At 35.4% G+C, this 20257-nt stretch overlaps 1 protein-coding gene across 1 annotated transcript in view; it reads left to right on the forward strand.

Annotated features, from left to right (window-relative positions):
* Window positions 1-20257, forward strand: part of ARHGAP18 (Rho GTPase activating protein 18) — a 183618-nt gene that overhangs the window by 144188 nt on the left and 19173 nt on the right. Inside the window, exons 6-11 of the mRNA XM_023727914.1 lie at window positions 1787-1794; window positions 1940-2069; window positions 8026-8103; window positions 12613-12772; window positions 14384-14466; window positions 19438-19644. Coding sequence (XP_023583682.1) covers window positions 1787-1794; window positions 1940-2069; window positions 8026-8103; window positions 12613-12772; window positions 14384-14466; window positions 19438-19644 — 666 coding nt within the window. The remainder of the gene's footprint in view (window positions 1-1786; window positions 1795-1939; window positions 2070-8025; window positions 8104-12612; window positions 12773-14383; window positions 14467-19437; window positions 19645-20257) is intronic.

The raw sequence follows: 20257 nt of genomic DNA on the forward strand, positions 1-20257 counted from the left end.
AGACTATAGAAAAGAAAGGGATAATCAAATAATTTAATTCCTTTAGAAGAAATTTTGAGTCCAGGAATCTTAGCTCATGTGCTTTCTCCTTGGAAAAGCATATATTTAAAAAGATACATTTGGTGCATCTACTTATTTATTTACAAAATCAGATCTTGAAAAATGACTTTCAGATGTTGATCCTGAATAATTACTTTTGCTTACTCATCTGAAGGAAAATTTATCTAATGGCTAGTTAGTAGTCTTTCCCTTTATTCATTTATGTTCAGCTTTTAACTCTTTTGCAAAAACATTCTTCACCCTATTAAGAATATGCCATTGTGGTGTACAATGCCACTAAGTTGTACTTGTCATGCATTTATGTAGTTTTTCTTTTATAATCAGCTTCCTTTACGCAGTATACAAACAGAATTCATCTTTTATTATATGACAAAACGACAAATACTAACTACCTCACTTTTTGTTTTTCCTAGACTTTATTGGCCTGAAATCCAGATAATTCTCTATTGACAAAGCTTTACTGTTCAGGAATCTCTGTCCTCTTGTTTAACCTTAAAGGTATCTCCTAAAGAGAAACCAAGAAAGAGGATTATTGAGTTGCTATGGTAACCTTAGCAAAGATAAGCATTCACCCAATTTATGTTTTAGAGGTAATTTCTCTGTAGGGCTGAGGTGTAGCTTCCCCTCAGGTCTTCTGTTCCATGCTGGGTCCTAGGGATCTCTTTCTGTGCTCAGTCCCTTTGAGCATTTTAGCCTGAGACTTGGGATGGTGAATTTATGAGTCAAACAATGATTATGGTTTTCCATAAGTCCATTATGGATAATGAAGACTTCAGATGCCTTTTTATTTATTTATTAGTTTTCAGATGCCTTTTTAAAAGCTTATCACAAAGACTTCTCCAAATATAAAATAGAAATATAATTTAAATAGCTGTGACTCATTGCTTGAATCTTTTAAAGTGGCTTAGAGAGGTTTTTTAATGTGATTTTTTAGTATTGCATCCTAGCAGAGAGAGAAATATTAAGTCATTCTTATTAAATGTATCACTGTTAATATAATAGATTTTTCCATCTTATATATATATTGTGTATCTTATCCAATATATTCATCTTATCAACTAGATCCTTGACATTCTTGAGGATTGTATCGTTTCTTATTTACTGGGTTACTGACATTCTTTTGAATGACTTCTCAATTGTCATGATTTCTAATATCTGTCCTCATACCACAAGGTAATTTCCTTTTCCAGGATTGGAAATGATTTATCTACCCTGATAACGTTTGTCATGAAGGAAACAGTCATTATCACTTCCGTGTTAACTATATGCCAATAATGGGAATGGGGTAGGGGTGCTGGGTGGAAACTATGCTTGCACCAGTCTCAAGGATTATGATTTTAATTTAGAAAAATCATAAATTATTACCTCTCATTGCTTCTGTACTTAATCACAAATATATAACACTACAGATATAAATTCAAGAATGCCAATTGTCTACTATGCTTTCTAAAAACAAACATTTGTAGAACAAGATCATAATGTTGGCTAATTTTTCAAAAAGCAGATATTTATATAATTGTAGAATTTTAAATCTTAATTCAGTGTGGAAGAGATGAGTGATAATTTACTTTAAGCCAGAACTTTTAATTTGATTACATTTAGTAAATTATTTATATGTTTTGCTTACACCCACAGCCTTCCATTTCTCTGGTATAACAGGTTGCACTTTTCAAATCATTTCAGTGATTTTTTCACACTCAGTTGTGTGGTTGTCTTTTCTTGCTAGACTGCTCTGTAAGGCAGGGCGGAGTCATCCTATTGGGCTTTGTATGCCTAATGGCTAAGACAGTGTCATTCACTTAGTAGATGCTCAATAAATAGTTGTCTGATTAAATGACAATGTATGAAATCTTGTGCCTTAAAATTATTTATTTTATAGATTGAGGGAAGTGAAGAAATTTCATTTTCTTTTTGCAGATTCTGGCCTTTTTGGTGTTCCATTGACAGTATTGCTAGAACAGGATCAGAGAAAAGTACCAGGAACTCGAATACCCTTGATCTTTCAAAAAGTAAGTAGGCCTGAGTGGGTCAGCTTAGAAAAAACATACTTTAGCTAACAGTGGTTTTTTTTTTTTTGCATTCATACTATTATAGTATAGTTTTCCAGGTGATATGCTCTTTTATTTTGTACTTTGATTTTCTATTCAAGAAACAAGTTTGTTTCAAGGGCTAATAATTTTTGTTTCATGGTGATGCTTTCAGTGTTATTACTGTAACTGTGATTATCTGGCATCATTTTCCTGTCTTTTATTAGCTAGCTTTATATAATTGAGATTTCAGTTCTGTAATACATAGTAGAGGGAACTGCTTATAAATTTCTAGGAAATTGAATCCTCATGAATATTTTATGTCTGTATGCATTTCCCAAGCTTTCCTATTTACAGTGAGGATGTACAATTTAATTTACCAGTGCCTACTTCCAAAGTAGGTAAAGAAACCATAAAGTAGAATTAGAAAATGATTGCTAAACTATCAAGTCAATTGTGTAGTCAACACTCAATTATTCATAAGGGGATTGTCCATGGCAATATAAACATTTCAGTCCAACCTCTGAGCCATCATTATTTGAAACACAGATTATATTTGATAATAGCCAGTCAGTGCACAGTGAGGAAGGAAGGTCTGCTTCCTTCTCTTCATGGCTTCTAGAATCAAATCAGTCATTGACTACCCAAGCTACAGATTCTTTTCAATAACCTAGACATATCACAGCTTCTGAAATTTCTGGGGACAGCAAGCGTGAACATGGGAACTTTGGAGGTCGATTGACTTATTAGCAAACTCATCCAGTACTAAAGCTCTTGGCACATATTCGTCCCCTTCCCAAACCAGTCACTGTCTTACTACTAACCTCTGGTTCTTGTATTCCTCATGTCCACCATTGTACACTCAATCCTGTATCTCAGTGCTTCTCCTGATGAGCTTTGTTCTACATAGCTTATCCTCATCTGCCTTTGCTAGCCACTGACATAGAACCCTAATCTGTGTGGATAGTTCAACAGTAGCCCGAACAGAGAGATGCTAGAAAATATGGGCCACATATTCAAGTTCTTTTAATGTAGATAAAAGTTGTGCATTACTATACACAGCAGTGATCTCCCCAGTAAAGGGCAAACTTAGGTCCCTATGAAGGTTTATTGACGTCAGTGATACCTCCTGACCAGGCTGAGGATTCCACCAAGTCCCGGAAAACTTCTGTCATTTTGTCTTGGAATTGTTTGCTTATTTATTTATTTAGCTAGTTATTTTAAATTTTTGGACTTTCTAGTATTCTGGAGACTCTGGCTACCCACTAGATTGAAGTAATGGATAACAGCCCCATTCGATTCCAGTGCTTACTTCCAAGGTTAATTAAAGGTCAATTCCCAGAGAAGAACTTACCCTCTCACCCCCAGTAGGCCCTGGATCTGTTGTTGTTGTTAGTTGCCATCCAGTTGGCTCTGACTCACAGAGACCTTATGTATAACAGAATGAAATGTTGACTGGTCCTGTGCCATCTTCATGATCATTGGCTTTAGGTCTGCCTAAAGTTTGTTTCATTGCTGTTGTAAACATACTCGTAGACACTCAACAAATATTGCTGAGTGAATGGGAATAATCCTATGTATCCTTGGCCTTTCCTCATAAAGCTCAGGTGTGTTTAATCAATGGCCTTGTGAAATCATCCCCATTGAAATTCCTTGATGTTTTTCAGTGAATGGGATTTCTATCATTTGAGTTACTGAAGTCAGTCATTTTGGAGTTATCATTGAGTGACCTTTGTGAACCATATCCTGTCAGCTCCTAAGTTTGTACCTTTGCAGTATCTGTAATTATCACCTTGATGCCTATGGCCCTATTGAGGAGCCCTGAATACCTCTTGCCAAGGATTATTAGCTTTGAATATTGGGTAATTTCTTAATGTTTTCTGAATTGTAGCTTCCTTGCCTTTAAAATATAGAAATACACCCACTCCCCACTTATCAACATGGTTAGGTTCCAAAGACCAAGTTGTTATGTGAAAATCAGCGTTATGTGAAAATAGAGGATGACCACATCAGATCAGAAAATGGAGGATGACTACGTCATTACATAACTGCCAAATTACATCATTATATAACTCCAAAAATGACATCATTATATAACTGCCAAATCACTGAGAACCATGGCCCAGCCAAGCTGACACATAACCTTAACCGTCACAGCTAGTGTTACCCTTGCCTTGCACCAGAACATTTGTTATTGCCAGACGTACATCATTAATGCACAAAATAGTAGGATAGTGGATTTTTTACTATTGTCATAAATGTGCAATGTTGGATAATGACACAGTCAATAAGTGAGGAGTGAGTGTACTTACGTTTTGGGTGCTCTCTGTTGTAATCAGACTGCTTCTGACTTCCTTACTGTTCGCTTTAGTTTTCAGCCTTCTTGCATCTACTGAGTCAGTGGTCTTCAAATTGTTGGAAGAAATGGATTTTTATAATATATATACCCAGTAACACATTTGTAGTTTAACACTTGAAATTACAATAAGTTTAAATAGATGAAAAAGATATAATTTCTGACATAATATAAATATTGGCATTTTGGAATGAAACTCTTACATCATTCTTTTAAATGTATCCAGTAGAATCTAAATACCACAGCAATTTGATATTCACCATCAACCTTTTAAAATATATACAAACTAGCTCTTCTTTATCAGTGGGAAAGTTTACATCATTTTTTTTCTTTCCTTGAACTTACATTTTCATTCCTTTTCCTCTATAGAATTCTACCCTAACATACTACATATTCAAGTTTTAAAGTTTTTTTTAATGTTTGTTTATCATGCTTTTATGTCACAAAATTTTTTTAATGAAATTTTAATTTCTAAAACATTTCTTGCAGACATGTTTCTAAGTGTTAATTATGTTTCTTTTGGATTGAGTTATCTTTGTAATTATTAGTATACATGGGCCAATATATACAAACTTTGATAGTAATTAATAAGAGGTAAAATTGTATTGGAAATATGTGTATCTCATAATCAGACGATGTGGCTTTAAAAATATTAGTTCCTGTATCTATGAATGAATGTTGTTATTCCTAGATTGACACATACATTTCAACGATGTTTAATTCTACTTCTAATTTTTATTAGTATAATCAAAAAACTTTGTTTCCATAAGAAATAATGAGAAATAGAAGTTTACTTTTAGATAACACTCATATATATATTTGCATCCCCTCTGAATTATAAGCAAACATCACAATGATATAGGATGAAAAATATTTTTTAACTTACAGCTGACAACTCAGTTAAGCCCTTACAGTTTTGTATAATGGAAAGAATTGGAAACCACAGAGTTACAAAAATATTCATTACCACTAAGATGATCTCACTTTCTCAATTTTTGAGAAATATACAAATAAACGGCATTAATAAAACTTATTCAATATCTGTTCATTGTATTTTTTTTTTTTTTTTGCTCAGAGGCACATTATTCAAACCATTATAAAGATTAGAAAGTTCTGTGAAAACAGAAATATTGTTAATTTTAAATCTGTGAAAAAAAGTCTGCCTTATAACCTAATTAGTAAATCTTGCTGTCAAATTAATCAGCCAAATCAGACATACTTTGCATCGAAAAGTCTGACTTAATTTTTCAATTCATGTAAGTATATGTATTTTGAGAAATACCCTGAAGATTACAGGCAGTCCCCGGGTTAAGAACGAGATCCGTTCCTAACTGTGTCTTTAAGTGGAATTTGTATGTAAGTCAATAAGGGTGTACAGTTCTTATTTAGCCTTACTTTAGTGCAAGAAAAGGCTTGAAGCCTTTTCAGTGATTTAAAAGCTGCACGTGCAGCAAGTAAAGGTGATTGTGATGAGGACTTTGTTGGATATAGGGGTTGGTTCAAAGTGAGGACAAATTTACATAAGATTAAAGTACAAGTACGAGTTGTCCATAAGTCAGACATTCATAACCCGAGGATAGCAAGTACTGATAAACTAAAGACTGTATCTTGTAAGATGAATTAACTAAAAGCAGCATGACTAAAATATATAGATCAATACAGTTATTTTCCATTTCTAAGTCTTAGCAATAAGAAAAACTATATTTATTCTTATTTATATATTTCTTATTCTATTGTATTACTTATATTTTAATAATAGAAAGTAATGTGATAGTTAAAAATGTTATTTTCTAAGTGAGAAGTATGAGAAAACACATGACAGTCCTTCAGTCTATATATACACATCTCATCGATTGCTAGTATTCAGCTTTAGAGAGTAATAATAGAGAGGACTCAAATATAAATCCAGACATAACTCCTATTCAGTGATTAAGAAATCACAATCAGTTTTTCCTGTGTATTTAATGAAAGCGAAAAGCACATACTGCTGCAAACTAATTTGTTCCAGCAGCTAGTATTTAATTTTATTTTTTAATACGAGATAGAAATATTTTAAATATTTTATAAGATGAAATAGCACAAAAATTGCCTGCACTTTGAAATACATTTTGCATAGTATAATTTGGTAAATTTAATTTTAAATTTTTTATTGAATAATGCCTATTTAATCTAAAATAATTCATGTAAAACTTTTTGTGAGGTGTTTTATCCAGTGTAACTTGAAAAATACGGTCCTGAAAATATTGCAGTTGAATTTTAGAAAAGTCATGTACTCTTTGACTGGTCAAAGATGTTTCCCTTTTTAGTAATAATAAATCCTTGGGGGTAATTTTGAGAATACTCTTTGCTTTAGTCCTACCAGAGTCCCTCAAGATCAGTGCATTCTTTGGAAATAGTTCAGGGATAGAGGTGAGGTCATTCAAGAAAAGTTACCATCCTTTTCAGTGTCTACACGATACAGTGTATTTGATGTCAATACATCTAGACAAAGGTCAAAAGCCCTCCTTTATAAGCCATGCATTGACTAACAGATAAGCAAGGGGGAAAGAATAAGCTCTGTGTAGTTTATAAAGCCTTAGTTAATCCTTAAAGTAGGCTTCCCTGAAAAAAATTACAAATTTACACTCCTTTGGCACTCTGGAAGATTTTATGCTCTAGGGCATGTAGAGAGTATTATAGTAAGATTTGGGCTGAGTGAAGGGTAGGTTTGAAGTGGAAGGAGACTTGTGAAAGGAGGATGGGTGGACAGGGAGGAAAACCTCCATGACACTAATAAATGCTTCATATTTAAATTGAAGATATAGAAATGGAGTCCCATAAAATAGCAGAGCACCCGTATAAAGTCTGTGTATACTGCCAGGGGAATTCATATTCCCATTTGAAGATCATTCTGCCAAGATTGTAACCACTCTTTTATCTTCTTCTTGGCTTTCAACAATTTGTCATTATATTATCCTTGTGGCTTTTTGCCTTAAAAAAGAAAAAGCCTTAATTGTTATTTTAGTGGGGTTCTGGAGATAGCAAGGTCTGTGTGTATTCATTGGACTTTGGACATGATTTAGAACTCCCATACATGAATTATTTTTTCTTTACCACCTACAGCTTAAGACTTAAACATGAATATTTGCAAACAGTTTTTGACTTTATATCATAAATAATTCTTTTTTGTAACAAACTAAAAATGAGATGTAAATGAGGAAATATTAGAATTTCATGAGATTTATTTGATTGCAGAATTCATGTTTCTGGAAAAGCAGAAGAAATGAATGTTTTTAGTTGCTTTTAAAAAATGAACATCTTCTTTCTCCCTTTGTTTGGAGTACCACAGCTGTTGTGTGAAATTACACATTTCTGTTATAAAGGAGAATAAGACCCAACTTTTTTTCTAAATTATAACTAAAGTTTTGGGACTCGTTGGTTTAAAGGATAGTGATACTGCAATAGCATTCAAAACCCCATAAAATCCAGTTTGCATGTCATTGTAATCCGTTCTCATTTATGTATATGTGAAACAGATGTTAAATTTGGAATTGTACCTGTTATGAATACCAAAATCAGAATGTTCCTTCTGTTTATACACAGCTGATTTCTCAAATTGAAGAGGGAGGTTTGGAAACTGAAGGCCTCTTACGAATACCTGGAGCTGCTGTTAGAATCAAGGTAATCTCTTGGCCCTACTAATGTAACATTTTATTAATTATGCTTTTCCATTTTAAAAGCTAACTTGTCCTCCCCATCCTCTCTCCATGGCTAGTAAAGTGGATAAAATAAAAACAATAAAACCTCTTATAATTCAGTTTATATAGTCCCTTCTGTTCTTCTGTTTTAATTTTTAAAAATCATCATATTACCTATAATACTACTATAATAAATAAGCATGCAAATGATTTCAATCTGTGTATTGTGCAGAAATAAAATAGGAACAAAAGGAAACAAGCAAAAAACAAGAGTAGTTCCTTTCTTCTGGTGAACAAAGAATACAATGAGTCAAGACATTATTAGGGGGCTGGTGATGGAGTCCACGGGTGGCGCAAAAGGTTAAGAACACAGCTACTCAAGGGAGGATGAATAAAACCAAAGACACAAGGGAACGATTAGTCCAAATGACTGATGAACCACAAGTACTACAGCCTTCACCAGACTCAGTCCAGCAAACTAGATGGTGCCCAGCTACCACTACCAACTGCTCTGACAGGAATCACAATAGAGGGTCCTGGACAGAGCTGGAGAAAAATGTAGAACAAAATTCTAAGTCACACACACACACACAAAAAAAAGACCAGACTTAACTGGTCTGACAGAGACTGGAGAAACCCTGAGAGTGTGGCCCCTGAGGGGCCCTTTTAGCTCAGTAATGAAGTCATTCCTGAGGTTCACCCTTCAGCCAAAGATTAACAGGCCCATAAAACAAAACAAGACTAAAGGGGCACACCAGCCCAGGGGCAAGGACTAGAAGGCAGGAGGGGACAGGAAAGCTGGTAATAGGGAACTCAAAGTCGAGAAGGGGAGATTGTTGATATGTTGTGGGGTTGGTAACCAATGCATACTAATTGTTTAATGAGAAGCTAGTTTGTTCTGTAAACCTTCATCTAAAGTACAATTAAAATAAAAATAAAGAACACAGCTACTAAGTGAAATGTTGGTGGTTTGAATCCACGCAGAGGTGCCCCAGAAAATCACAGCCATTGAAAACCCTTTGAAGTGCAGTTCTACTCTGAAACACATGGGGTTGCTCCTGGATGACAACTGGTTTTGGTTTGGTGATGGATTTAGTCAGGATGAGTTATGGCAATTGAGTTAAAAGAAAAGAAAGGCAGGAACATAGACTTTCCCAGGTGAGTAGAGTAGGAAACTTGACAGTAATCTGTAAAAAAGTCCTCAAAAAAACTTTTTTGAGCTGACAAAATGAGATTGTCTCAACCACTTTCCCGAGTGGAGCTTCTTCTCCTGTCCTTTCTCTGTTCCCTGTCTCACTGTATCCAGGGTAGTATGAGTCTGGCTTGTGAAAGAGGTGCAGTGGCCCCCAGAATTCCCAATTTTATACCCTCCTCTCCTCAATTTTTTTCTCTCTGGATGGCATTTTCTTTCCCATTTTTCTCTTATACTGTGTGTCTTCCTAACTTCATCTCTTTTGCCCAACTCCTGCTGTGAGGAATCAAATTTCCAATGAATATAGGATAAAGGTGGAGTTACCCTACAGGTTATACATAATACTTAATGATGTGCCTCTCAGGGGATTTACAGTTTAAAGGGAACTCAGACTTGGAATTATAGCTCTATCTGGAAAATATATCTAGGAAATGTTCTTGGTTAGTGCTCCTAACGATCTCTGTTACCGTAGCTACCTTCCAAATTTATCTTTATCTCTAAAGTGAGATAGCACAAGTAGCTGCCCACTTCTAGTATATTGTCTTCCTGAATTTTAATATCTAAGAGAAAATAGGATAGAAAGCAGAGATATTCTGTTCATTTACTTTAGACCTATTCTATATGAAATATTTAGAGCTGGAACAGGGCAGAATGGCTCTTAGTGGGTACACATTCTCCTCACCAGTGACTAATGTGCTCTGATGCTGCCAGCACTGTAATTGCTATAGACAGTCAACAGTTTTGCATCACCTGATCATTTTGATAAGTTTCTTCAGTGGATGACATTGGTTTTGGCCTATGTTTTAGTCATCTAGTGCTGCTATAACAGAAATACCCCAAGTGGATGGCTTTAACAAAGAGAAATTTATTTCTTCACAGTAAAGTAGGCTGAAAGTCCAAATCCAGGGCATCAGCTCCAGGGGAAGGCTTTCTGTCTCTGTCGGCCTTCTCATCAGTCTTCCCCTGGACTAGGAGCTTCTCCACACAAGGACCCTGGGTCCAAAGGATGCGCTCTGCTCCTGGCACTGCTTTCTTGGTGGTTTGAGGTCCCCAACTCTCTGTTCACTTCCGTTTCCTTTTTCTCTTGAGAAAGAAAAGTTTCCCCAGGGAAACTCCCTTTACATTGGATCAGGGATGTGACCTGGGGAAGGGTGGTGTTACAATCCCACCCTAATCCTCTGTAACATAAAATTACAATCACAAAATGGAAGACAACTACACAGTACTGGGAATCATGGCCTAGCCAAATTGATACACACATTTTTGGGGGACACAATTCAATCCATGACAGCCTACTTAGCTCTTACTTGTAGTAATCTCAGCTTAATAGTATTTGACTAACCTAATATACCCTGCTTACAGATTTCGGCTTGTGTCCCCTGGGTTTGGTATCTGATGCATAAAGCTCCCTGAAAGAGTTTTTGTGTGTCTGTAGGTATTATAACTTGCCATTGTCTCACTTCATTTACTGACACCTAAGGCAGTTTCAGGAGCTCTGGTGGTGCAGTGGTTAAGAGGTCAGGCAGCTAACTGAAAAGGTCAGCAATTCAAATCCACCAGCCACTCTTTGTAAACCCTGTGGGGCAGTTCTGCTCTATCCTATAGGGTATCTATGAGTCGAAAATTGACTCGACGGCAATGGGGTTTTGGTAAGGCACTTTCACCCCCAGTCAGTAATGAACACTGGGTGTGATTTTGGGATAAGTTTTATTGAGAAGTACATTTTCTTAAACAATTACTGTATTTTTATACGAATAGCGTGCAAGTTCTACGTTTGTCTGCCAACTGCACCCTCCCCCGCGAGGTATTTTTATAAACGCACTATGCCCATTTTTTTAAAAAAGCAACATGTAAAAAAAAAAATGGACAGAGTGTGCTTACGAAAGTACTTCGTGGAGGAGGGCGTGGTTGGCAAAAAAGTAGAATGTGCGTGTCGTTTGCATAAAAATACAGTAATCTCTCAGAAACAGGTTATATCAGAAAGAACACCGCTTCTCAGTTCACTGTTCAAATCAGTCAAGTCGTCACTAGTGGAGCGTGGTGGCCAACTCACAGAAGTGATAAACACATGTTTACTTTAGTACAGAATATTGAGTATAATACTCATTTTACGTTGTCACAGGAAGGCTGTCAAAAGGACAAGTTCAACTAAGTGTAATTTCTAAAAAGCCCAATTAAGTGGATTCAGCTGGCTCAACTCTTCAACCCAGCCTGTTGTCACACACCAAATTATGCAGCAGCTGGTTCATTATAAATAATTTAAAGATAATATGCACAATTTTGGTTGTCTTCCCCTCCCCCACCACCACCAAATTTCTTTGTACTCTTCTCTCTGTGTCTCTGTCTCTCTGTCACTGTATGTCTTTCTCTCTCTCCTATCCCTGGGATTATTTTCATGTATTCCATTTATTACAAAAATAATTGGGGTAGAGGTTTGTGGTTGTGCTGGGGAGAGAAAAAGTAATAAATTTATTCTAAAAAAAAAAAAAAGAGCATTCTTTGTGAGAACTGCTTCGAATAATAGAAGGAAGTGACAGAAACTTGGAAGGATTTCTAACATAGTAGGATTTATGCCAGAGTGAAAAGCATACAGAAAATAATAATTTTGAAACTAAATTGATTTATTAGTAATAATTTGCCCGGCAAATTTTTGTAGAGTCCTCGAGGTAAATGAACTAGGTATTTCTAATCCTGCATGAACTCAAACTGCTTTCTGCAGCTGACAGTAAGATGTCTATGTCACTTATGGCCAATGGATTTAAGACACGTGTATGGATGTATTTTAATGCCTCATTTGCTATAGGGTTTGGTTTTCCATTTCCCAGAGGTGACTAATCAAAAGTAGCCTTCTGTTTAGGCTCAGAGACTAATTATGTATTTTAGTTGTATGATATACTTCTATATAATTTAAAACACAGATTTGTTTTGTAATTTTTTTTTGATGAAAAATTATAGTGTTTAGGTAAAGCCCCCAAACGAAAAGACTATCTTTACTTGTATTTTAATTAAGCCTTTACGAAGGTTTGTTCAATGTCCAAGAAAAATTTGAAAGTTTTTAAATTTTTTGGCCTTTGCTACATTTTTTCATTGAAAAGTACAATTTGGGCGAGTGAGGAGGGGAATATTCTTTTGAGTCAGAGAAGTATTGGCCGTTGGTACTTTCAGGTATCTTTTTAAAAGATTAGAATCCTTTATAAAGTAAGAAATATATCAAACTCTCAGCAGGAAAAAAATATACTTACTGGTAGGGTTTTTTTTTTGTTTTTTGTTTTTTTTCCTTCTTCTTCTTTTGCCTTTCAGAATCTTTGCCAAGAACTTGAAGCAAAGTTTTATGAAGGGATTTTTAATTGGGAAAGTGTCAAGCAGCACGATGCAGCCAGCCTCCTGAAGCTCTTCATCCGGGAGCTACCTCAGCCGTTGCTCAGTGCAGAATATCTGAAAGCCTTTCAGGCTGTCCAAGGTAAGTGGCATCCCACTTTGGAGCAGTCCTGGTACCACTGCCATCTATATTAATTGTTTTAATGACATTTTGTATGACAAGGACTATAACCAGATATATTGGAATAGACATATTGACTCACTGATGTCAACGGGCACTCAAATGCCGTACATTGTTTTCCTTTTATCTTATGAATATACATCTCTGACTAAGTAGATAATAGAATGTTCTCTCTGAATACTGGTTAGTCGTATGGCATTTAAGCAATCCAATATATTTTAGTGTTAAAACCTGGAAACTTCACATTTCTTTTGTAATAGAATGAGTCACGTAAGATCTCTGATAGGTTTTTCTTGCCAAGTGTTAAAACACTTACTGGAGAAGCTGTGGATTAACAGTTATCATAAAAGCATAAAGAGATGTGGCAGAGTCTTTCAGCATTTCCTGAGAAATTAAATTCTGAAATTGTCATGCAGAAACATGGAACAAAGCATTTTGGTGGAAGGCAGCAAACATCTTATGTCTTGCCATTTTGTGGTCTCAGGCTAACTCCAAATTAATGTCTCTAATAGTTCTTAATTTTCTTTCCAATGAACACAGAGATATTGTGAGGTTTACGTATTGGAGTGATTAGCCCTTTTACTTTTAGAGACAATCCAAAAAAATCTCCATAACCACACTCAAGTAACTGTATAATTAATCTTCCAAACTAAGACGCTAGTGAGAGTAAAAAAGGGACACTATTAATGATCACAGTGAGTTACAGTGTCAACCAGAACTGTTCCAGACCATTCATTCATAACGTATGCAATGTTGGGATAGTTCCCGTGACCTACCTGGTATCAGAACATTTCTTTAGAATATCTAGGAGAGAAATGACTGAAATCATCTTTTATCTAAAATACTTTTTTAATGGTTAAATTGTGTTATTTTGCATACATTCATTGAGATATGGATTAAAGTACTAAATTAATCCCTGAAAAACAAATACAGGAATGATTTAAATATCCATGAGTATCACTTAAATGGAATAAGAGTTACTGAAAATGATGCATATTAACCATAGTAATACACTCTTTGTTGTTATTGTTGTTAGGTGCCGTGGAGTCAATTTCAACTCATAGTTCTATTTCATTCCACAAGCATTCATTGAGTATCTGTTGTGTTCCAGGCCCTTTTTTACATATTCCTGTTGGTATTAACAGACTCTTGCCATGTAGTTTGTTCATTAACATTAAAAGAAACAAACTTCACTGTTACAGACGCACCCTGACATCATATCATGGAAGGTCCCATCTTCTATGTCTTTTCATTGGGAAATAATTAACACAGAGAAGTTAAAATTATTTCCAAAGCACTGTTGAGTGTCTGCAAACATAAGGCCACTTGTCGTATGATCTCAGTTGGAAGTGAGCATTCTGAGAGAGAAGAAGCGCTATATAACAGCAGCTGCTTTTGCTGATCTCCCACAAACACGCTCAACAAGGCTTGCTGCTCAGTCGTCGTATCTTACATTTCACAGTCATGTTTGCGCCAAATAACTTTTTTCTTAAAGAAATTAAAAAAAAAAAAGAAAGTAAAGAAACATGTTCAGTAAAGAAAAGAGTTCAGGTTTATTTAATCTGTCTGCAGATCTTCCAACCAAGAAGCAACAACTACAGGCTTTGAATCTCCTTGTCATCCTCCTACCTGATGCAAACAGGGACACACTGAAGGTCAGCTGGATTAATTTACATTAAATATCCCTTAGAATGAACCAGAATAATTTTTCTTTCTTTGTGGCAACACAGTATGATGAGTATCTTGGAAATGTAAACACAACAGGCTGCAAAGGAAAGGCCTATTTTTAAGGACAAATGGTGAAGGAAAGTCTTTAAAGTCTTTATTAATTTATTTATTAGGTTGGTTATGTTATTACTATTATTAGGATTGTTTTTTTTAGGTTTTCACTAGAACATGTCTTATACCCTAACAGGTGATTGAGGTTCTTTTATTAACGGGACCATGGGAATTTTTTGTTTTTTCCTTCTTTCTATTTTTCTGCATTTTCTAAATTTTATTGAGTATATGTATTTTGAAGTTTAGTGAGCATATGTTAATAAAGTTAAAAACAAATGTTTAACAGAATCCTAAGGCTCATCAATTATGACCCACTATTGCCTTCAACTAAGATCTTTGCAGCTTCAAGTGGTAGAGTTTGAAATAAGTCAGAATGGTGATTTTGAAATGTTTGTTAGACCAACTCAAATTCTAGTTATTTCTCTAAGGCGTGTTCTGAGTTTCTGGTACATATTATCATTTCAGAGTGATTTGGTCTAATATTCATATACTTTAATATCCTTTACTCTAAACATTGTCAGTAGCTCTCGTAATATCCACTGGATCGCTCCACACTGATTTTATTTTCCTTAAGGGCAAAAGTTTATACAGTAGTTGTAAAAGTTTTAATCGTAAACTTTTATAAAGAAAAAAAAATTTAATTTAGAAAGAGTGTTAGAGTAGTTATTTTAACTTTTGTTGTTTATTTTATTTTATTTTTTTAATATACAGGTGAGGGTGATAGCCTTGCCTCCTTATCCCCTACACTTCTTGCTGTTTGAAATGAAATCTCATGTCAAGAAATGAAAACAAAACCTTGTTACTTGGAAAAATTTTTCCTGTAACTCATTAGAACTCCTTGACCTATATAACAACATGAGTGATAGTTCTTTAATGGAATGAATGTTGATACTCAACTTTTCTGGATGACACAGCCTATGAGGATGACTGGAATAAAAGCATTACATCTGCTACAGGAGAACTTCCTGACTTTCCTAAGTCAGAAAAAATCTTTTGCTCCACTGATTGTCAAATGAGTAACTGACAAGGAACATTAGGTTTTATTTTTATTTATTTTTGAGACAGAGGCCAGCTCCAGAAAGGGTTGCATTTGTACATTGTGTGACCAGGGCTGCTACGTATGGATGTATAGGTTGTGACCTAAATAGGGACATCCAGCCCAGAACAAAGTCGGGACTGATTTCCAGCCTGTCCTCTGTTTGCCAGATGTGCCTATGGCACAGGGCTTCATTTACCCAGAAAGAGAAAAGAGCATCTTTTTTGTATTCACATAAAGATGCCTTTCTGGGTGATGGCCCTGTGAATGACCACTACAGGAATCCCCATTATCCACAGGGAATACATTCCAAGTCCCCCCTGCATGCCTGAAACCACGGATAGTACCAAAACCTATATATACTGTTTTGTCCTATATATATATATATACCTATGATAAAGTTTAATTTATAAATTAGGCACAGTAGGAGATTAACAGCAGTAACTAATAATAAAATAGAATGATTACAACAGTAAAAGTTACGTGAAGGTGGTCACCGGGCAGGACAGAGTGAGATGGCCCAAGATTTTATCATGTTACTCATTTAACATTTTCAGACAGCAGTTGGCTGCAGGTGACTGAAACTGTGGAAAGTGAAACCGTGGGTAAGGAGGTACTACTGTGTAAGGTTGGAATTGAAAGACATATGACTTATTTTAAAATTTACCAGTACCAGTTGCCATCAAGTCGATCCCAATTCATAGCAACCCCATGTGTCAGAGTAGGACTGTGCTCTATAAGGTTTTCAATGGCTGATTTTTTTTGGAAGTAGATTGCCAGGCCTTTCTTCTGGGGCACCTCTGGTTGGATATAAACCTTCAGTCTTTGAGTTAACAGCCTAGAGTGTTAACTGTTTGTATCTCAGGGACTCCTTTTAAAATTTACCTGCATTCAAATGAGTTCAGATAGTTGTGGGAGGAAACACTTGTTCCAATGTGGTTACCATTGGGTAGGGCTGGTCTAGAGCTCCTCTTTGGGCATTGCCTTCCAAGTCTCAGGCATATTTTTTAAAGCATTCTCTGTTTAAACCATATTTTGAAGTTTTTAGGGTAGTTTTGGTTTTTGCATATTAGGTTCATGGGAGCAAAATGTTATAAATAAGATGGAGAATGTTATTTATTTTTTGTCAAGAACTGGCAGATGCAAAAAAGTATTTTTACTTAAGCTTTGGTGGCTTAATTAAGTAGTTCTGATGAAGATTTTAAATAAGAATTTTAATAATAGAATCATTTAAATAAATATGCCCTATGTGCAAGAGAGGAAACCCTGGTGGCGTAGTGCTTAAGTGGTACAGCTGCTAGCCAAAAGGGCGGCAGTGTGAATCCACCAGGTGCTCCTTGGAAACTCTATGGGGCAGTTCTACTCTGTCCAATAGGGTCACTGTGAATCGGAATCAGATCGACGGCACAACGGGTTTCTTTTTTTTTTTAATGTGCAAGAGAATAAGCCATTTAAATTTAGTTCTATAGAAGAGAAGGGACACTCCATTGCAAAGTAATTTCAGGCAGCCTAATATAAGTTTTCCAACTTATCAAGTACTAGGACCACTCATTCAGTTGTTGTTTGGAGGGAAAGGATCATGAGTTGTGCGACCTTCAGGTGATGAGGCAGCATGTTAAACACCATGTCCTGGTATAAGCGCAAAGGTACAGGTGTCTTCGGGTTAACCAGAATTCTTTTACCTTTGCTTGTTGTGCATTTGGACCAATTATCATACTTACCTTTGACTTGGAGGATTTTAAGATGTCAACAAAGCATCCATGTTAATACGATTATTGGCATTTGTTTACCCTTTTTAGGGTAGTTTTAGGAAGTTCTTTATAGGCATCGTTTCACTTAATCCTCATAGGCTATGAAATCAGAATTCCCATTTTACAAATGAGAAAAATTTAAAGATCAGAGAGAAAAAAAATTTTCCTCAAGATCACACATAGCTAGTAAGTAACTGTGCTGGGACTCAAACCTAAATTTTCAATGAGCGCATCCAGTGATATTTCAACAACACCAGACTAGTGATAAAGTAAATACGTTCAGAAAAGGGCAGTTCTTAGAGTTCTGATTAAGAGAAAATACTGCAGTTCTTCCAGCAAGGGCTACGCTCGCATCTTATTATTTATTTCATATCTATATACATGCACACATGCATTCAAGGATTATGATGGTAATATTTTGAATAACCTTATTGCATATGCATACCACAATTAAAATCGTTTATTATCTAATCTCCGTAATTTATGCCCATAAACAAAGAGGTACACTGGTTGTCGAATAATTATTCTGGTCTCTGTGGAACAAAATTAAATATTTCTTCCAAACCTCACCAATTAATCTTTTGTCCTCATTTGAGAATATGTTGTTTCTATATAACCTTACACTTGGATTACAATTTAACTTTCTAAGCACTGTACGAGAAATTAGATACATAAATCTCATTGTTAGACATTAAGGCTATGCCTTTGGTTTGTTTAAAAATTTGAGGTCTATATAGCAGTTAAACTTGTCCAAGATCAACCTGTTAGCACTTAGAAGGTTTTTTTTTTTTTTTCTTTTCTGGATATCCTGTGAGCTATATAGGAAACCCTGATGGAGTAGTGATTAAAAGCTACGGCTGCTAACCAAAAGGTCGGCAGTTCGAATCCACCAGGCACTCCTTGGAAACTCTATGGGGCAGTTCTACTCTGTCCTATAGGGTTGCTATGAGTTGGAATCAACTCGACGGCAACAGGTTTGGTTTGTGAGTTATATGCACCTTTTTTTCCTTTTGGTATGGTTCTTTTCAATTTTGTTTTAGTTTATTGGCCTTTTTAAGGTAGGAGTTTGGGGCAAAATATGAAAAACAAACAAACAAAAAAGCATGATTCTTATTAGTGAAGAGTTCAGAAACAAAAGCCAGATAGACCTGCAATTAAATTCATTTTCCACCATCTCCTAGCTGTGTGACCTCTGGTAAGCTACTTAAATTCTCTAAGGCATTGTTTTCTCATCTGTAAAATGGAGATAATTATGGCATCTAATAGATCTTCTCGGGATAAAGTAAGGATTAAGTGAGATGTTCTCTATAATATGCTTCATACAGTGCTTCACTTATAGAGAGCATAAGACAAAAGATGAATTTGAAGCCTGTAGCTCTATCAGGAGTAGGGTGGTCTCAGCAGCCTATGGCATTTGTGGAGGGTAGGCTCAGAGGATACATGGGTGCTCACAGTGTTGGTAGGGGGAATGGGTAACATCAAGCTCAGCATAATCTGGCCCCTTCTGATGAGAAGTTCCTTTTAATCCATTCATTCATTCATTTTAAAAAATACTCTTCTCCTAGGTTGTTCCTTATCCCACTTCTCTCCATTCTTTTTAAGTTTTATGTCAGCCAGCTATTGATTACCTTAAAGCAAATGAAATTGAAATTGAATGAGCCTTTTAAAGAGAATTTCTCTCTCTCTTTTAATCCCTAGGGATAAAAATGCAACTCTTCCTGAAACAAGTGAATATGTGTATGATATTTTAAAATGCTTTTCAGTGCTCCATGGCTCCTGTAGGCTAGAGGGGATACTTTTCCATTCCTCTCTCTGCCAGCTAGTTTAGATTTGCACCCTCTCTACCTCATTCCCCAGTGCCATGGAACTTAATAGAAAAAAATGCCATCTCAGGGTGTGTCGACCTAATGGAGAAACTTTGATGGCAAGGCCTGTTGGATGTGGCCAGCTGACTATGATTATGCACAACTTATTTTTTAAACTAAATAAATATCTTGTATGCTACAGTGCTTTAATCTCTTCACATACACACAAATCTCAAAGAATCATTTCTGTTTCAGGCTCTGCTTGAATTTCTTCAAAGAGTAATAGACAATAAAGAGAAAAATAAAATGACAATCATGAATGTAGCAATGGTCATGGCCCCCAATCTCTTTATGTGTCATGCATTGGGTTTGAAGTCCAGCGAACAGCGAGAATTTGTAATGGCAGCTGGTACAGCTAATATCATGCATTTATTGATTAAGTATCAAAAACTTCTGTGGACAGTAAGTATCCATTTTTAAGTTCTGTTAATGATGGTATAATTTCCTAGCATAGTTGTCTATAGCAATTTTAAACTTAATTTTATAAAGCTGGTATAAAAATGCAATGTGCTTTTTTTCCTTAATTGTTTAAAAAAGCACTTTATAATTTTTTGTTATCAGCTTTATAAAATTATGTTTAAAATTTTTGAGTGCAGAAAATATTAAAGGCATTTTATTCATGTTCATAAGGAGGCTCTGTGAATTGCTACCTTAAAATCATGAAATTACATTAAACAAGCCTTGTAAAAATTAGTACTTGTTTACTTCTGTTTTCCTTTCTCCTAATATTTAGACCTGTAGTCTTTTTAAAAGCTCGTATTATCTTGGGATCAGATCATTCAGAGTTATTTTTCATAGAGCCTTTATCTAAAGGGATATGTACATTTTGCATACTAATTGCTGGGAATGTCTTGAAAATGGTTTCCTCGTTTTAGCCTTATTTTGAGCTCGAGTTTTGACAGATAATCAGTGGTCTGCTTCTCAGCACAATAACAAAATGGTGGATGAGAGCTCAGTTGATGAAAGTCTCATTATTTAGTGAGATTTATAATTTTTGAAAGAGGCGTTTTATAGG

The sequence above is a fragment of the Trichechus manatus genome, unplaced genomic scaffold (assembly GCF_000243295.1).
Source record: "Trichechus manatus latirostris isolate Lorelei unplaced genomic scaffold, TriManLat1.0 scaffold00002, whole genome shotgun sequence".
NCBI classification, from domain to species: domain Eukaryota; kingdom Metazoa; phylum Chordata; class Mammalia; order Sirenia; family Trichechidae; genus Trichechus; species Trichechus manatus.